Genomic DNA, 20,088 nt, shown 5'->3' on the forward strand with positions numbered 1-20,088 from the left:
AAACCAAAACAAAACAAAACCAAACCTCAACCAAACAACAACAAAAAACCTATCTCCCAATTCTAAAACAGAGCAGTCCAAATACCATGTCCAGGTTCTACTATTTCATCATCTGCTTTCAGAAACTACTTCTCACTGTTTCATATAAAACAGGAAGTTATTAGATGAAATAAAACTTAAAAAACACAAAAGGTAAAAAGAACCAGAAGTATTTGCTTATTGCAACCATATAAGAGGAAAAGCAAATGACTACACAAAGAAGGAATTTGGAATTAGTGATTGAAAAGTTCTGACATTTTGTGGATCAAAATCTAAATGAAGATACTTATACTTACAAGGTAAGTTTAGTTTTGTTGATGTTCATTAAATTTATGATAAAACATTTTTTAAAAAAATGTAATGCCACATAATTCATTTCATTGTATGGAACTCTTAGCAAGCTAAAGTTTAGAAAATGGATATTCCTAATGTTCTCCACATCCAGAAACAGTAACTGTAGAATCTGGATGCAGATTGAACCATAGTGTTTCTGCTTTTGGGGGTTTTTTTGAAGTTTTTCCCTTGTGTTCTGATTCTTCTTTCATAACATGACTAATGCAGAAGTATGTTTAATGTGATTGTAGATATATAACCTGTAAGGGGGTAAAATTCTAGCTAGTCTGTCTAAAATATCTAATAATGAGTGGTCGCCAATAAATTATAAGCTTTGGCAAGAGTTAGACTTTTAAGCATTTATTAAGGAGAATAAGAATTTGGTGAAGAGAAAGAGGAAGGCCTAGATTCATCTGTCTATTAAAGGGAGAGGGCATTTCTAGCTCCATTCCACCAGTCCTTGGAGAGCCAGCCTCGCCCCCCCTTCCTCCCACAAGCAAATGTCACTTCCTGATGCCAAAGAAAAGCTGCATGGCCTTGCCCTCAGAGGCCTTGTCCTCATGGTGTTTACCTACAGTAAATCTCCAGCATGTGGCATCATTCCAATCGTTACAAACCTGTATGAGAAAGCTTTCTAACCTTGAGGGAAGAGGGAAGGAGAAAAATGTGGAACTGAAAAATCTTAAAAACTTTTTTTTCCCCTTTGAAGTATTTTCCCATGTTTTTCAAGTTATGATTCATTCTCCTTTTTTACTGTTACAAGGGAGGACCAACATATTTTTGCGTATGTAGTGATACTGATAAAAAGATTGTGAAACCCCTCCTTTTCCCTGATATTATTATTGTGGTTATCATGTAAATTGTTTTTTCTGGTTCTGCTTATGTGGCTCTACATCATTTCATACAAACCTTTTCCAAATTTTTGTAAATTCTTCATCTTATCAGCATGCTATTTCATCACATTCACAGAACACAATTTGTGCAACTATTCCCAAATGATAATCACACCCATTTTTGTTTCCAGGTCTTTGAAACTACAGAAAATACTGTTACAAATGGCTAGGTGGTGCAGTAGAGTGCCCCAGGCCCTGAAGTGAGAAATGAGAAACCACTCCCACTATCTTTGCAAAAAAAAAAATAAACCCCAAAACACTGAGATCACAGGAGTTGGACACTGAGGACATAGATGTTTAACAAATGCCTAATCCCCTCAATTTTTAACCACCTTAGGGTATATGACTCTTATTGATAAGTCAAGGTGACTTCGGGGGCAAAATTCCAAATTGCTTTCCAATCCTTTCTACTTCCTCATCCCCACTAACTCACACACACTCTCATTTGGCTGTGTTCAAACAAATGTCTCAATCTGTACTAAGTCAATCACCTCTCAAACAGGAAGTGGAGACTGAGTTCTCTGGAATCATGGTCAATCATCCCATTGATCAGTTCCCAAATCTTTCAAAGTTGTATCTACAATAGTGTCACTACAAGAAATTCTGGTTCTGCTTACCTTATACCTTTCATCTATTTCTAGAAGCCTTTCCAAGTTTCTCTGCAACCTGTCCATTCCCATCATTTATTACAGTGCAGTAGCACTCTATCACATTTACATTCTGCAACTTATTTGGTCATTCCCCAATTGGTGAATGTTTCCAATTCTTTGCTACATAACTTTTATTCCTGTCTTCTCCCCTTTTCTTCCCATTTTCCAGTAGAGTGAAATCCATTTCTATACTCAACTGTGTATTTTGTCCTCCTTTAACTTCACATTTTGTGATGGCATTTGCCCAAAACTACTTTGAAACATTAAGTTCAAATTGGGGCATCACATCCTAGGAAGGGGGGAGGGAAGGGGCACACCCTTCATAAAGGCAACCAGGATATTGAGGGGTTGAGTTATATATATAAATAATACATATAGGCTGAGGACCAGTTAAAGAAACTGGTGAATCCTGAATGACCATTTAATAGACTAGAAAGGGCCTCTATGGTACCTTTTAACTCCTGAGATTCTTGATCTCCATTTACTAAGACTCACATAACTTACTCAATTTGAACATTCATTTTCTAACATTTTGGGGAAAGGGTAGCCTGAGGAACTAGCTTTATTGATGAAGTGCTTGCTGACTAATTGTATAGCAGGAACTGGGGAAATACTTGTAGCTATAGTTGTAGAATAGTAAATAAGAGTCCAAAAGCAGTAGGTAAGGGTACACAGGAATATTCAAGAGTAACAAGAGTTATGGATTTGATAAGTTTACATTTTATCCCTAAAAAGTTCACCCCAGGGCAGTTAGGTGGCACAGTGAATAAAGCACTGGCCCTGGATTCAGGAAGACCTGAGTTCAAATCCATCCTCAGACACTTGACACATATACTAGCTGTGTGACCCTGGGCAAGTCACTTAACCTCATTGCCCCACAAAAACCAAAAGTTTACCACTCCTGCATGACTAAGAGTAGTGACCAAATTTAGTCCTTATTTCAATTAATCACCAGAGTTCACTTTTTTTTTGGTGAGGCAGTTGGGGTTAAGTGACTTGCCCAGGGTCACACAGCTAGTAAGTGTTGTGTCTGAGGACAGATTTGAACTTAGGTCCTCCTGAATCTAGGGCTGGTGCTCTATCCACTGTGCCATCTAGCTGCCCCCAGAGTTCACTTTTTTAACCAGTCATCATTTAAGGCACAACTTAAATGCTTGTTCTTAATTTTAACCAAAAAAAAAAAAAGATTCATCAAGGAGTGGGGGAAGAGATATCAGGGAACAGTGTAAGGGAAACAATCTCTCCAGAAATGACATGAGAAAGAAGAAAGGCAATTTTCATTATCAGCTTCCTTTCATTTAATCTTCCCGTTTCCTTCACCCATTTCTTACGTTGCCCCACTAAACAACTTGAAGGGATACCCATTTTAGGTTGGTATATAAACTCCCTTTTATAACCACAGAACTATACACAATGATTAATGCATTTAGTTAAGCTTCAACCCTGTTGAAGTTAACAGAAGTCCATTAAGACAGATAATGGTTACAAAGTCTTTTTTCTTTATACGAGATGCTTCGTTGACTAAAGATATAAATCATTCGTTGGAAACTAATACTTGGCTCAGTTTTGATTCCAAAGAACAGATGTAAATGTTTCTATACACATGGTAGATATCTCCCATTGGCTTTGCTTAAGTTGTTACAAAGGGATTTATCATGAACCCAGGTGCAAAAAGTTGGCAAACTGTTAAAAACTCAAAAGAATGAAGCCAGTCTATCCCTTCTATCTGTAGCTTCCTACACCTCTCCCACGTATAGATTTCGTAACTGATAAACCAAGTCTCAACATGTCACTGTGTTATCCCTTCTTAAAAAAAAAATGCTAAATTACAATGCCACATGATATATATTTGGGGATTATGCCACAGGAATCAGGATGTGATGGGTCAGGAAAATTTTGGGAAAGTCTGGTTGTACAAGAAGTAGAAGACTTCTTTCCCTTTCAATCTACAATCCACCAAGACATTTCTCTTATTTGTGGAGTTACATTTGTTACATTTATTGTAGTTTTACTTTGTTCTTAATAAGCAGTTAGTTGAATTAGATATTGTGTGCTTTGGGGTCTTTTGCTTGTATAGGCTGAGTATCAAGTTTCTCTATGCCATCCTAAATCAACATTTTATTTACCAAGGTAGATTTCTCCTTCACACTTTCTCCTCAAAAATGCAATTACATAAATTGCAATTACAATATATTTTAAAGATGCTTAGGTAACTTAGCTTCTATTTACAGATTGCTTATATGACTCTTGATAATGGAGATATAAACCTTGAAACATTTATGACTATTGCTTGTGATCTGGTCACACATTAAACTAGTTAAAACAAACATTAAGCTAGTTAGCCTAAGTATAACGAAACTTAAATTACTGGCTGTCACCCTGCATTCACTGTACATAAAGGACCCTTTCTTGCTTGTAATCTGGTAAAACAAACTAGTTAGTCTAAGTAGAGCAAAATTAACTTAAAATTAGGTGGTTGTCACACCCTGCATTCACTGTATATAAGAACCCCTTTCCCAATTAACATTCATGAGTTACCCTTTTCTTCCCCAGTTCAGTTCCCAATCTGAGCAATCCCCAAACAGTAGTAATATTGGGGTTCCTATTACAGTGAATGGAGAGAGCCAGAGGTAGGACTGGTTTTGATTAGCATTGTTTTTTAAATAACAGCATAATGGCAAAACAAAGGAATTCATTCTAAAACCCTAAACCCCAATTCTTTGAGGGTGATCATAAACTGTAAATAAAATATGCCTTTTTAAATAATGGGGTTTAAATTCACCCTTGGCATACCACATGAAATCAAAATTATTTGTTAAATACAGACAACACCTAGGCAATACAGCAAAAACAGAAGCATCACAACAAATCCCAAATTTGACAAACAACCATACAGACCAAAACAGCAACATATTAAAGTTTTCTGATGGTGAATTCAGTACAAAATTTTAATTTCAGAGCTTAACAATTATAAATGCTTGTGTACATTTAATCAATCAAGAATCAAACCTCAGTCTAAGCCACTGCATATACATATTGAAACAAAAGGTACATGTCATGAAATAAAAAGTTTGGGGGCTTCTTTACCATAAGGAAATAATTAAGGATGTTAAACTATCTTGCACACTGAACACCATAAATTGCAAAGTCAGCATTTTATATTACTGATTTTATTAACTTTTTAAAACACAACTATAGTTGAATATTACAACAAAAACAATAGCTAGTAGTGAGTGTGTTAAGATGATTGTAGTCCTTCACTCATTCACTATTGCATACAAAAGCCAGCATTACAATGGAGAGTATTCACTGGCCTCCATTAAGAGGTCTGACACTGAACCCCACCTCTGGGATGATGCTCATCATCCTCATAAGCTTCTCCATTGTAATGGCGTCTTCTTTCTTGAGATGGGTCAAAGTCCACCAGTTCTACCTGATCCATATCTTCAGTCTCCTCTACTTCCTTTCTTTCAGGCAGTAACTTTTCCAACAAAGATAGCTTGTCTGATGAAAGAAAGCCATTCTCTGGGAAGTTTACCTGCAAATGAGTATTTTTTCATTATTCTCATGTTTCTAAAAATCACAGGTGACAGCACCTAAGTTTTCCTTAAGAATATAGAAGTACTACATTCTTCTAGGCCTCTAAACAAGTATCTTAAGAAACAAAATGAAATATTGAATACAAATATGGTAATATAGGAGAGCAAGCAAGTTACTAATTCCTTGGGCCTGTTCTATCATCTGAAAAATGGAAGATCCTTCCAAAATTAAGCAGTATTTTATTTTTGGTATCACTAATATTTCTCCCTGAGCTTTTAGTTCATAAAGTGTGATCCATCTTTCTATATAGCCCAAACACTTCCTACTTCATATGATCCTCAAAGAGGATCAAAAGATCTTTTCTAAGGGCTTAAATTGTTGACAAGAAAGACAATTTTGCTCATTTCTAAACCTATTTTTAAATAACTTCCTTTCAGGAGACCAATTTCAACTTGATATAATACGTCACTTTTGACAAAGCTCTATATGAAAATTTGTAATGAAAAAAAGTACTAATCTGGCATTAGAAACAGAGTTCTGATTATAATTATTACTACTTGTTATCCACATTTGGATTTTGGGGTATGGGGGGGGAAGAGACGGTGCAGTTCACTCTAAAAATCCCTCTGGACTTATTTCTATGAAGATGTTGGACTATATGATTTCCTTCAAATTCTAAGGCCTAGGATCCTATTAACTTTTATTGGAAAACTTTTTTTTAATTGGAAAACAGTTTTTGGATAAAGGTGAAGTATATAATTATATTTTCTCCCTCCAAAGTCAGTTGTCTTGCTTAAATAAGGTTCTTTCAGTATTAAGTACTTAAGACATTCCCTTTGCAACTTACCTTAAATTCAATTATTAGAATTCCTTTCTCATAAGGTCGGCGATAAATTGGCATGCCTTCATTCAGCACACATTTTATATCTCCATGTTTAACAATCTGACCTAAAAGTGACAATATATGGTCAAAACCATTGTTGAGAGAAAGAAGGAGGTAAAGAGAAGGTAGGGGGACAACTAAGGTGGCCCAGTGGATACAGCACCAGCCCTGGATTCAGGAGGACCTGAGTTCAAATCTGGCCTCAGACACTTGACACTTACTAGCTGTGTGACCCTGGGCAAGTCACTTAACCCTCAGTGCCCCGAGCAAAATAAATAAATAAATAAATGAATGAATAAACAAGCAAACAAACAAATTAGTTAAATAAATAAAGAGAAGGTAGGAAGGATCCTTGATAAATAGGAGCTTTTCTTTTAGGAAGCTGCCAGAGAACATGAATTATCTTCTGTAACTTCTTCTATAAGGTACTACATTTGTTCCTTTTTTCAGAAACAAAGCCCAAATTCTCCCACCCACCCCCAACCCAACTATTTTTAAATGTTCCCATAAAGTCATTAGATGTGGTAAATGGTTGTTGATTACTTACCAGGATGAGAAGTAATAACTATAGTTCTGTTATCAAGAGTTGTTATTGGTTTCTGAAAGCCACACAATGCTTCAACCAACTGGATATCCATACACGTGAAGAGATCCTCACCTCGTCTATTTTTTAAAATAAAAATACAGATATATAGATATATCTCACATACTTAATAATGCTATTTAAATCAACAATTTGAATGTTTGAATAAACAAAATTTTAAACTTATCTGTAAGATAAATTATTTATAATCATAATGTTAAGAAGCAAAAAGTCTAACTGAATTATCCTATTCTAATTTAAAGAATTCATTAGAATAACACAATAGAGGGAAGTTCTCTGGTAATACTCCATACTCAAGAGGTAAACATGTAAATGTTGCTTTAAAAAATAACTTAAAAAGACAGGTGTGGGAGAGCATTCCCCTAAAGTAAATTATGTGTGCTAATAATAGCACCTCCCCTTTATGCCATATGGACAGCTTCTCCCCCATTTCTAATCCCCAATAACAAATATTTCCATAATGAAATGTTCAAAAGCTCGCTAATCTGTTCTCAGACTCGATGAGAACTAAAGACTGATTTTAACAAGTCATAAGATGGAAGTTATTAGTATAGATCCGAAATATTATTCCAAGTTTTTAATCTTTTAAAATAAGAAATCAGTCTTAATGAATTAGTTTAAAGTGGAAAATATCACACTCCCTACTCCACACATCACCACTATCTCTTTTCCCTGATTGACCTTATTATTATAGATTAGTCACACTGATTTTACTGATGCAAAATATTGAGAAAGACATTAAAAAAGAAAATCCCATGGAATTTAAGTGTATGGTAGGTAGGTACAGGGCATTTCAAAAGTCTCAGTAGTTTTAAGCTACTAAGTGTGATGAAATAATGGGATTTAGCAGATACTCAGAGACCCACCTGGAGATTGATCTAGACTGATTGAATCAAGTGAGAGTGATTGACTGCTGATTAGCCTACTTCAAATTAACTGGATTGTAATCACACCTGGCTATCCCTTAAGAAGGTATTGTTCTCAGAAGCCAGACTGTGAAGTCAACTTGAGAACACCTTCAAAACCAATGGATTTGGATGAGGCCAACCAATCAGCTTGAAGCAGTGTGTAAGGACCGCCTATGTTCCAGACCTATAAAAAGCTTCCACAATCAGCTTGCTAGGGGGTTCCTGATTAAAGCAGGCTCGTGGAGGAGGACTTGAGGAAGAACCCAACCAGGCTGGAACTCTAGGCTAGGTAGGACTTCTTTTTTCTTAACTTTCTGAACTCCTTGTGAATATCTGTATGCTTTAATAAATGTTTAATGCCTCTTTGGGCATTAAAAAGTCTTTACTGGTGCTGAAGCTTCTAATTTAAGGCTATCACACAATATAGATTTTAAACATCACATAAGACTTTTGGGACACCCTGTAAATTTAAGAAACCAATCTGGGCCAAAGATAAAAGTGTAACAGTGTTGCATTTAGTTAGAAGGTTCTCCTACTAAAGTAGGCTTTCAAAGACTACAATTAGTACCAAAGGATATCAAAAGTTAATTACAAGGCTGATTTTGATTTGTTACAAATAGCTAAGCTGTTCAAAAACTAATCAGTTAGATCATCAGATGATGAAATCTCCCATCTTTGAAGTATTTAAGCAGAGGCTGGATCTGCTTAAATATAAGCAGATTAAATATAATATATAAAATATAATATGCTAAATATAAGATTTAAGATTAAAAGGGTAGCCGAAATTCTAACTTATCCATGGCTAGAGGTGCCCTAACTAAACTTAGCACTATTTAACTTTTCCAAGATTAGTCCAGTCATCAAGAGCACATGACCTTCCCAATTTTTTTCTTCTAAACAATTATAAATGGTTAATAACCGTAAGGGGAAAAAAGGCCCAACTAATTTAGCTTATTCTCTCCTATTTAGGAATAAGTGGGCTATCTATATATAAATATAGAAGTTAAATGGTCAAATGATTTTATATGTATGTATGTATATATAATTATTTTTTTTACCGTGTAAATATAGCATTGTCCTTCTGATCCAAAACAATGATAATATCTCCTGGCTCAAGTCCTGGCTCCTGGTCACCTTCACCATGGAATGTTATCTTCTGACCATCTTTCATGCCTAAAATAAATAACTCACTTTGTGTTGGTCTTGAAACAATTCTAGAACACACAAAAAATTTGAGGGGGAGGTGGAGGGGGAAAGTCCCAAGTTATCAACTTATACCCAACACAACTATATTTTAATTTTCCCAAGGAAAGGAACCAAGTCTCTCTACTTGTTGACTTCATTTCCATAATACTGGTCTAATTAGACTGCAAAAGATGTGATACAGACTAAGTAAGACAGTTTCTGCCTTATATAGTGCCATTATAATCTAGTGAAAATATTCACTAGACTTTTGTAAAATCAAATATAAAAAAACTAATCATTAATAGTTTTTGAGTCTAGTCAAAATGCATTGTTGCCTATAAATGTCTGATATGTCCACAAAGCAGCAGTGAACACTAAGTGAACTGCTAAGGTATCATTAGAAACTACCTGGACAGCTGTCTAAAATGAGTATCCTAAACTAATTCTCTGGAGCATTTCAAATTAAGTCTGTTAGAGTCAAAGACATTTAACAATTTCCAACAGCCAATATGTAAAGTAAGTTTTGAATTCAGATTTTGATTTTTGTTTCTCTTTTTGGAGGCAATCAGGGTTAAGTGACTTGCCCAGAGTCACAGAGCTATTAAGCATCTGAGGTCTGATTTAAACTCAGGTCCTCGGGACTCCAAGGCCAGTCTTCTATCATGCAGCACAAACTCAAGATTTTCTGATCAGTTCCCTATCCATGACACTAATGGTGGCAAATTTAAATTGAAACGGATTCCTTCGAGCCGAGTATTCACTTAGAAACCACAAATGAACATTATGCTCTATTCTATTTTTATTCATTTTATATTTCCCAATTATATTTTCAATCTTGTTTAGCTATGTGAATTTGTACTGTGCTATACCAGCTTGAAATGTCTGAAAAAACTTATCTATTTGATTTTACTAGCCCATTATGGGTACAGAAAAAGCTAGGTAAATAGATGTCCCTCTATGTGTCCACATTTTTGATTGTATAATTAAAGGCTAAAATGTATTCCATTCATGTACTTTAGACTTCCAGATCTTTCTTTTTCAAGTAACCAAAGAAATTTAAATCTACTGATAAGCATCCTATAAACAACTCTAACTAGCCCCTGTACTTTAAGAATACGATTACTACATGGAAAAGGGAAAGGGACCCACATGTACAAAAATATTTATAGCTGCTCTTTACGTGGTGGCAAGGAATTGGAAGTTGAGGGGGTGCCCATCAATTGGGGAATGGCTGGACAAGTTGTGGTATATGAATACAATGGAATACTATAGTGCTGTAAGAAATGATGAGCAGGAGTTCAGAAAAACCTGGAGGGTCTTGCATGAGCTGATGATGAGTGAGATGAGCAGAACCAGAAGAACATTGTACACAGTATCATCAACCTTGAGTGTTGATCTACTGTGATTGTCTATATTCTTCTCACCAATGCAATGGCACAGAAGAGTTCTAGGGAACTTGTGATGGAAGAGGATCTCCAAATCCAAGAAAAAAAAAAAAAGAACTGCGGAGTATAGATGCTGAATGAACCATACTATTTCTTTTGTTTTTGATGCTGTTGTTTTTTTCTATTTTGAGGTTTTTCATCATTGCTCTGATTTTTTCCTCTTATAACATGACTAATGCAGAAATATGTTTAATGTTATTATGTGTACATATAACCTATATCAGATTACCTGCTGTCTAAGGGAGGGGGGAGGGAGGGAGAAAAATCTGAAATTGTAAAGCTTGTATAAACAAAAGTTGAGAACTATCTTTACATGTAATGGAAAAAAAAAGAAAATACTTTATTAATTAAAAAAAAAGAATACAATTACTAATGAGGTATTTACTAAAGTAGTTCATTTCACTTTTAAAAGACTAGACAGGGCAGCTAAGTGGCGCAGTGGATAGAGCACCAGCCCTGGATTCAAGAGGACCAGAGTTTAAATCCGACCTCAGACACTTAACACTAGCTGTGTGACCCTGGGCAAGTCACTTAACCCCAATTGCCTCACCAAAAAAAAAAAAACCAAAAAACACACAACATTAGAAAAGACTAGACATATCCTTTGTAAATGAGTTATCTATATAGTATGGTCATAATCATAAGGACCCTGGGCAAGTCACTTAACCCCAATTGCCTCACCAAAAAAAAAAACCAACACCCAACATTAGAAAAGACCAGACATATCCTTTGTAAATGAGTTATCTATATAGTATGGTCATAATCATAAGGGTGACTAAACATAGGCTTCTTATATAGGTCTAACAGAACCCTGGCGTCAATCTTCATCAGGATAAGCAAAAATGTATGGCAATCAAATTCTCTGCGGTAGGTAAAACTCTTACCCTTGTCAATATGAACCTCCAGAATCTTCTTCTCTCGCACAATTTTTCTTCCATTACAGCTTTTACATCTATCTTTAGGGCTGATTCGTTCCCCATGCCCTTGGCATTCCATGCAAACTGATTGAATTTGCTGAACCATTCCAGGTCCTATCTGATGAATTCTTATTTGCATTCCAGTACCTCTGCAATTGGGACAGCATTCTACAGCTCCTTTCTTACCACCCCGTCCTGAACCACAGAAAAGAAATTAAAATTCAATAACTGAAATAGGTTTATAATATAGAGTTGAGTATAAAAGGTACATACCAACACACCTCAAAACATTATCTGCTTCTTACAGTGAGCTATCACAAACAGGAATATCTAGAGAGCTGAAGATGTATATAAGGTACAGGCTTACCTATGAATGAGTGAAAAAGCATTTATTAAGCACTTACTTTGTGCTAAGTACCCTAATAAACACGGGATAAAACAGTTCCTCCTCTCAAGAAATTGACATTCTAACTGGTGAAGGAAACATAAAATATAGTTCAGCTACATAATGTAAAGGTTGGTAGAACTTAGGACAGTTGATAAGAAAGAAAAGCAATGTCAATGTGTGTGGTAGGTGCATGTGTTGGGGGAGGTTGGGGTAGATGATGAAACAAGACAGATGGCAAAGCTTCGCCATACCAGGATTGTAGTTCTATCACCCTACTTATCTAAGCAGGGTAATTGGCCTCATCAGGGCATGGACTAAGAGTACTTCCCCAGAGCAGGTGCCAGTGAGTGCTCCTTTTCTACCCTGAATTCTTACCTATCTACAAATAGTTTCACTGTACAAAGTTTTAGAATGGCAAACCTAGCCTTCTATCACTTTCTACTTCCTTCCCTTTCCCTTTACCCTACTTTTCTCTCACCATGGTGCCATCCACATACAAGCTAGCTATACCTCACTTTAGAATTAATAGAAAGCTAAAGATTCCTTTTATAGCAGTCCTTCCTAGATGTAAGGAAGGTAAAACAACCTGATCTAGCCCTTAACAAGTCCTTTCCCTATCCCATATTGTCCTCCCCAGAACAATCAATATACTCTCTCGGGAAAACCTTAGAACACATACTTCAATTTGCAGCTTGCTCCTCTAAAAATTTGTTGACTAGATGCACTATCTGCTGTAAGATGGCAAATATCTTGCTATAGCACCCCAACCTAAAAATCTTATAACACATTAATAATTAAGGATCTCAAAGTGATTTTTTTAAACAGGAATTTATAGTTATGCTGTAAGCCAATACAGGAAAGATTTTAAAAACATACCTTCACATTTATCACAAATTACATTCTTTTGCAAAGCTAATTTTCTTGTTGCACCATTATACAAATCTTCCAAGGTCACCGACAACTGATGAACAACATTTTTACCTGTAACCAAGCAGTGAATAGTTTTATTTAAATATCATCGATACATTCTAGTTTTAAATTCCAATTTATGCTATGTAACTTCAAATAATCAGTCTAAAAAAATTGGCTCCACTGTATGTCCTGTGCATATTATTAATACTGGGCACCATCTTCCTACAAGTTCTATTTTCTTCAACTGAGAATCTGTGTAGGAAGAACTGAAGTTGTAAGAAAGCCAAAGTTCCAAACCACTGTTTTGAGAGGGTTCAGAGAGGAAGCAGCACATTACTTTCAACTTCTTACTTCCTGGAATTCCTTCTCATTTCTAGCTTTTAAGATCTGCCACAATTCAAAGGGGAGACATGTGGGATTACATATTTGAAAATTCAAGCCAAAGTTAGGAACACATTTAATAGTAAAATTCCTTTTTTACTAGCACATTCAATTTTAATCCCATCCTGAACTTTATTACAGATAATCTTTTGTTTCTTGCATTTTACACACATGGAACTGAGGACTATGAATTTTTGAGGTGGTACAATTACCAAACTTCTTATGATTAGGAAGACCCAAGTTTGAATTCTGCCCCAGATATTTACTGCTTTTTCAGTCCTGAGAAAGTAATTTAACTTTAAGGCAGCTTCTTCTGTAAAACAGTAATAGGGGGCAGCTAGATGGTGAAGTGGATTCCGGAGGACCTGAGTTCAAATCCAACCTCAGACACTTAACACTTACTAGCTGTGTGACCCAGGGCAAGTCACTTAACCCCAATTGCCTCACCAAAACCCAACAAAAAAACAGTAATAAAATAACTCTTACAGGATTGTGAGGATAAGAATTTATGCAAAACACTTTGCAAACCTACATAATAATGTCACTTATTTTAAAATCTCAAGGTATTCCATGGACAAGTTAGGGAAAAGTTGCTTTACGTTGGAGACCACTGCTTATGGCAACCTACATTGTATATTTGTACTTATTTTATAGCATTTACAATACCATTTCATTATTTTAAGTAATTATAGGAAAAGCAATTCACATGAAAAAAAGACACTTTCAGAAAACCACTATTTGGCAACTTCTAAAATAATTGCTAATAATCATCTTAAACAGAAGAAGAATGCCCTAACCACTGACTGCTGAACTTAAATCGGCCTCCTTATAACTTATCTTTTTGCACTCTGAAGAACACAAATGTAATTATATTTATATGCTGGAGTGATTTCCCAAATATTTTACAGACTAAGTCTATTCTTTCCCTTGGTTCTTGGGGGTGTGGGGGATTAATTTTCATGTTACATTGTTTTACTACACAGATCATGCTGAGTGTTAGTTTATTTTTATTTGGATGCTATTAAAACATGGTGTCCTGGGGCAGCTAGGTGGCGCAGTGGATAAAGCATCGGCCTTGGATTCAGGAGTACCTGAGTTCAAATCCAGCCTCAGACACTTGACACTTACTAGCTGTGTGACCCTGGGCAAGTCACTTAACCCCCATTGCCCCGCAAAAAAAAAAAGAAAAAAGAAAAAAGAAAACATGGTGTCCTAAACTGAAGAACATTCTAGGTGTGATCTGACCAGAATCAAGATCAGGACTATCTTTCCAGTGAACAAGATACTGTTTCTAATTAACATAACCCAAAGTTAATTTAGTATACCATGTTTATTAAACTGTGTCCAAAAATCTGTAGCTCTTCCCCCCCTTAAAAAATGCCGTCAAATCAAGTATCCCCAATCCCTTGCTTCTTTAGAGTCTTACACTTATAATCACTGTTATATTTCATCCTGTCAGTATCTGAATATCACCCTTAATACTAAATTAGAATATAGAGATTTTTTAAAATAAATATAGGACACATGGAGAAAAATTTAACACTAGAAATATCATAAAATTTTGAAAATTATCTCTAAATTTAACTGGAAAATAATAAAATGGGAAAAAAATAGTACACAATCCAACAATTTACAATGACCTTAAAGAAACAAGAATTGTGTAAAGTTTGCCTCAAGGATCAATTATTGATGTGAATCAGAGCTCTGAGGGTCATTTGACGAATATTATAAGCAACAGGGAGATTTGATATAGGACTAGAAGAGATAAAAGGAGCAGTGCATCACAGAACATGGAACCTAAGGATATAAAGGACACCTAGGACAACCCCCTTACTTTACCAAGGAAACTGAGGCCCAGAGTTTTAATTAGCCCAAGACCATACCTGACTCAAAACAGGTTTTCCATTTTTTTTTTTTGGTGGGGCAATGGGGGTTAAGTGACTTGCCCAAGGTCACACAGCTAGTAAGTGTCAAGTGTCTGAAGCTGGATTTGAACTCAGGTACTCCTGAATCCAGGGCTGGTGCTTTATCCACTGGACCAACCTAGCTGCCCCCCAGGTTTTCCATTATTTAAACAAACAACTAAAACTGTCTGGAAACCCATTGGAACTCTCAGATCATAAATAAAATCTTCACTTTCCATGATGATAACTTTATTCAAGAGGTAAAGGAAAGAGGTCAACTGCTCTTAAACCAGTAAGAAGTGACTAAACAGAAAAATTTTTTAAATCTTTTGAGGAAATTATCAGACCACCTTAAGAGTCAGTGGCTGGGGCAGCTAGATGGCGCAGTGGTTAAAGCACCGGCCCTGGATTCAGGAGTACCTGAGTTCAAATCTAGCCTCAGACACTTGACACTTACTAGCTGTGTGACCCTGGGCAAGTCACTTAACCCCCATTGCCTAAAAAAAAAAACAAAACAAAACAAAAAAAAAAGAGTCAATGGCTTAGATTAGGTGGTTTGCCCAATTATTAAGTATGACATGGAATTTGAACCTAGGTCTTCCTGACTACAAATCTAACTTTACATATTATAATACCTTGTTCTCTACAAGCCCATTTCCCAAATATAAAAATGAGGCAAATGGATTAAATGAATCTAGGTTCCTTTCAACTCTAAATTCTAAGCTTTCCCTTTTCTTATCTACTAAAGGAGTTATATTTCCAGTGTGAAGAGCAAATTCAAAGTGCTTAAGAGAGAACTGATACCTAAGTAAGTGAGGATACAATAACACACCAAGATCAACCAGTTCTTCAAGTCATTAGGCTTGGAAAATACCCATCAACATACTAAAAACAGAGACAGGAATATTCAAGTCTTCTATCTTTGAAAAATAAAAAGTGGGAGATACCATTTTCAAAGAGGACATTTAATTCTTCCAATATTAGGTCAGAGTGATTTAATAACTTGTTTAAAATTGGAGTAAAGAAATAGTTTCTAAGCATTTATAAATGGAATGTCATCACCAAGAGCCAGATGACAACTCCCCGTTTTCAAAAGGTTAATATCCATAATACCAAGACCGTAACATCAAGGTGATGTCTATGGCATTATCCTTATTTATCATTATTTCTGAACTTCAGCAAGGCATTTGACAGAGCTGTTTTGAGATTTCATTGTGTACGAATTGTGATATGACAGCTACATGGTAAATAACTGGGTAGAATCTACACTCAATGATTAGGGCTAAATGATATATGAATATAATGGGCTATTACTATGCTATAAGAAATAATGCAATGGGGGCAGCTAGGTGGCGCAGTGGATAGAGCACTGGCCTTGGAGTCGGGAGTACCTGAGTTCAAATCCAGCCTCAGACACTTAACACTTACTAGCTGTGTGACTCTGGGCAAGTCACTTAACCCCAATTGCCTCTCTAAAAAAAAAAAAAATTAAAAAAAAAAAAAGAAATAATGCAATGGACAGTTTGGGAAGAAACTAAAAAGACCATTATGAACTGATGCAGAGTAAAGCGAGAATTTACACAATGGCATCACTCCATATAGTGAAAAACAACTTTAAAAGACTTTTAGAAAGCCAATCAATAAAACAAACAATAAACTCCCAAGTCCAGGGGGCCAAGGATGAAACAATACCCACACCTCCTACCATAAGTTATGAAAATACAACACATTTTTTGAGGGAGCATATGGACAATGCTATAGGAATTTGTGTTTTGGTGGTATGTTATGGGCTGTCTTTTTTTTTTCTTTAAAAAAAAAATACTCAATGAAGAGGGGGAAATAGGGAGGTAGCAGCAAAAGCTTACCAAAACCTCAATGACTAGATCCAGAATAGTGATTAATGGATCAATGTTAAAGTGGAAGGAATTATCTAGTTGAATAAACACCACTGTGTTTTTTGCCTTGCTCTATTCAAAATGTCAATGACTTAAAGACCCTTTTCAAATTGCAGATAACAAAAAGGGATAATTCACCTCCAAATACAATAAGATTTGGATGAGGATTAATCAAAGGTTTGTTTTATGCACAGGATAGGTGTGAGGGATACCTAATCAATCATGTGAAGGTGTTCATGTTTTTATGAACTTCAAGTACAACAAAATCAATGTAACATTGCAATCACACTGCTATATTTGAATAAACTTCTGAAGCTTAATCAGCTCTCCCAGTTAGTGCCAACTAGTATTATCCTTGTTCTAGATTGGCAAAACCTTCTTACCTCTCCGTTCCCTTTGCATTCTTCCACCTCCTCCAAAAAACATATCGAAGATATCCATTGGAGAACCAAAGCCACCACCAGAACCACCCTCTTTGATGGCTTGTTCTCCACCTTTGTCATATAAGTCTCTTTTCTTTGCATCAGAAAGTACTTCATAAGCTTGAGAAATCTGTTTGAACTATTAAAAAAAAGGCTACACTGTAAAATAAGTTATTTTAAGATTTAATCGAAATGGTGAATCTAAGTTCTATTCATTTCACATTTAGTATAGATATATGTTAAATAAAGTAATTCTAAGTATACAAACACGAGGATTACAGCCACATAAATAAAAGCCAACAAAACTTAAAAAGAAAAAAAAGTTCAGACAGGGAACTGCAACAAAAAACAGGACATTTGTTAATCCATTATTCAAAAGTACTTGTATTAAAGTTTTTTTTTCTTTTGCTCTAGTTTTGGTATAGAGTAAGAATTTTTAAGATTTTTAAAATACTTGCCTTTTCTCCTTCATTTGGATTCTTGTCTGGGTGATATTTCAAGGCTAGTTTTCTATATGCCTTTTTTAGTTCTTCCTGGGAGGCATTGGGTTTTACCCCCAAAACATCATAATAAGTCGTTTCCTTCACCATTTTTTATAGCCTGCAATTAAACATACAACTTTAAATTTAAGGTTTCATCTTAAAAACAATTGAGACCACCTAAATCACATACATTTCAAAATTATAACCAAGCCAACACCCAATCTTTGAACTAAGAATTGGGCCACATTTCATAAACCTACATAATGGAAAATAACGATTATTCTAGCAGAGGCAAACCAAGGCTTTTAACTCTTAATAATTCCAATCTTCGTTCCCTATTATTTCACACACTTACCAAAACAGTCTCATTTTTTTCCCCTTCCCACACCCTGAGGAAATAAGTGGTTATAAAGTAAAAAAAATGAACAATAAACTAGAGACTTTGAACAACTGAATGTTTGCCACGCAACCATGTATTACACAATATCTACTAAGATATTGCATAGATTTGTCTTCTCATACCTTTTGTAGTCCTCCCTTCAGGTATCCTGTGAAACTGGCCTCTTCTCTGATCTTCAAACAAGACACTATCACTACACTTTACAGTGTCTCTCCCCCACCCAATTCTCTTCCTCCTCACTCCCACCTTCCTTCAGACCCAGCTAAAAATAATCTTTTAAAAGAAGCTTCTCCGGATCCCCTTCAACAATAGTGCTGTCTCTGTTTATCTCAAATTTATCCTGCCTGTATCTTGTTTATACACAACTGTATGTGGTCTCCCCCATTGGACTTCGGTCTCCTATCTCCCGCACTTAACACACAGAACCGGGCACACGACAGGCGCTTTTGACAGGACTCTCGATGAAAATGGATATTTAAAGACCAATGGTTTCCGTGGTGGCCGCAGTTTAATCTTTTGCAATTTATCCAGTATCACCTGACCGCCCTCCCTCTCAAACCACGAGGTTTTGGGTTGTTTTTCCCCAAACAGCCGCCACAACGCCGAAGCCCTCGGGAGTGTCTTTCCATCTCCTCCCCTGGCAGGGCCCGAGGGAGGCGGACGCACAAGGCTCATGCCTTCGGCTCTTCCCGAGAAGCCCTGCCCAGGAGCCCTCCCTCCCCGGGTCTATCTCCCGACCCATTGCGCTCCCACGCAGCTGTGTGTGCGTTTCTCCCCCGTTTGAATGGGAACTCCCGGGGGGAGCGGGGCTTTGCGGTTTTTTCCGCCATCCTCGGTATCCTCAGCGCTCGTCACTGTGCCTGACACACAGTAGGAGCTTAATCCATGCCTGCTGCCCGGACTTGAGGTCACCACCTGCACGGGGTGTTCTGGGGAGCGGAGGCGTGGGGCGCTTGGAGATGCGGGGTTCACCCCCTCCCACCATCACAACGGAGGCTGCGGGGGAGCGGGGACGCGCACGCAGAGAAGGCGAACGCGCACGCAGCGCCCCCGTACCCCCGCAAATGGGTGCCCCCCCCACCCCGCACGAACGGAGGAGGCCGGTGGGGGGGGAGGGGAAAGAAAAAGGAAGGGGGGGGGGAACGAACGACATCGCGGAAAAATGGAGGAGAGGAGGAGGGTCGGGAGAGGCGGGGAAGAAGCGAGGGAGGACGCCCAGCCCATTGTCTAGCGCCCCGGCTGCAGAGCGGGGGGCAACACCCCTCGGAAATGTAGGGCACCGGCCTCCGCACCCTCGGGAGGGGTGCCAACCGCCTCCCGGGGTCTCGTAGGCGCTCCGGCTCACCTCTGACGAGGTGGAGGGTGGGAGTGGGATGGGGAGCCGGGCTGTGGGGCTAAGGAAAAGGGATGGACTTACCAGGGAGCGCCGCTCGCGGTACGCCGGGTGTCGAAATGCCCACGTCCGGGGTGGGGTGAGAGGGGACCGCCCAGGAGCCGGTTGGGATGTTAGGGGATCGAGTGGAAGAGAGAGAAGATTGGGGGAGGGGGCGCGAGGTCTTGTGCGCGGAGCTCGGGCAGCGGCAGCTGCTGCCCTCCGCTTCTCGCCGAGTTTTCTGGAAAGTTCCGCTCGCGGCGTCGCATCCGGCGAGTTTTGTAGCCCAGCGGGGGCGCGTCACCCTCAGGAAGTCCCGCCCCCCGCCCCTCCTCCTCTCCGCTTCTCCCCCTCTCTGTCGGCGGTTACCCGGGTAACCAGGCGGGGCACGGGGAAGGGCTCCGGAATATTCTAACAGAGGAGAAGATGGAGGCGGATGCTGGCGGTTGTGCGGCCGCAGGCGCTGGGGAGGCGGGGGAGAGGAGAAGCCTCCGCCCAGTCATGCTGCCTAGGGCCCCGGGAGACAGAAAGTTCT

The 20,088-nt window shown here is 37.8% G+C and overlaps 1 protein-coding gene across 1 annotated transcript; it reads right to left on the bottom strand.

The window, feature by feature from the left end:
• Positions 1 to 4,552: 4,552 nt before the first annotated feature.
• On the bottom strand, positions 4,553 to 19,838 carry LOC122755691 (dnaJ homolog subfamily A member 1). The gene is made up of 9 exons (XM_044004436.1): positions 19,599 to 19,838; positions 17,758 to 17,899; positions 17,261 to 17,438; positions 12,662 to 12,766; positions 11,365 to 11,592; positions 8,909 to 9,023; positions 6,886 to 7,001; positions 6,303 to 6,403; positions 4,553 to 5,453 (listed from the first exon to the last, which is right to left on the bottom strand). Exons 2-9 carry the CDS (start codon positions 17,887 to 17,889, stop codon positions 5,235 to 5,237), a joined length of 1,194 nt encoding a protein of 397 aa, XP_043860371.1. The 5' UTR covers positions 17,890 to 17,899; positions 19,599 to 19,838; the 3' UTR covers positions 4,553 to 5,234.
• Positions 19,839 to 20,088: the final 250 nt, after the last annotated feature.

Source organism: Dromiciops gliroides, chromosome 1, assembly GCF_019393635.1.
Source record: "Dromiciops gliroides isolate mDroGli1 chromosome 1, mDroGli1.pri, whole genome shotgun sequence".
Lineage (NCBI taxonomy): Eukaryota > Metazoa > Chordata > Mammalia > Microbiotheria > Microbiotheriidae > Dromiciops > Dromiciops gliroides.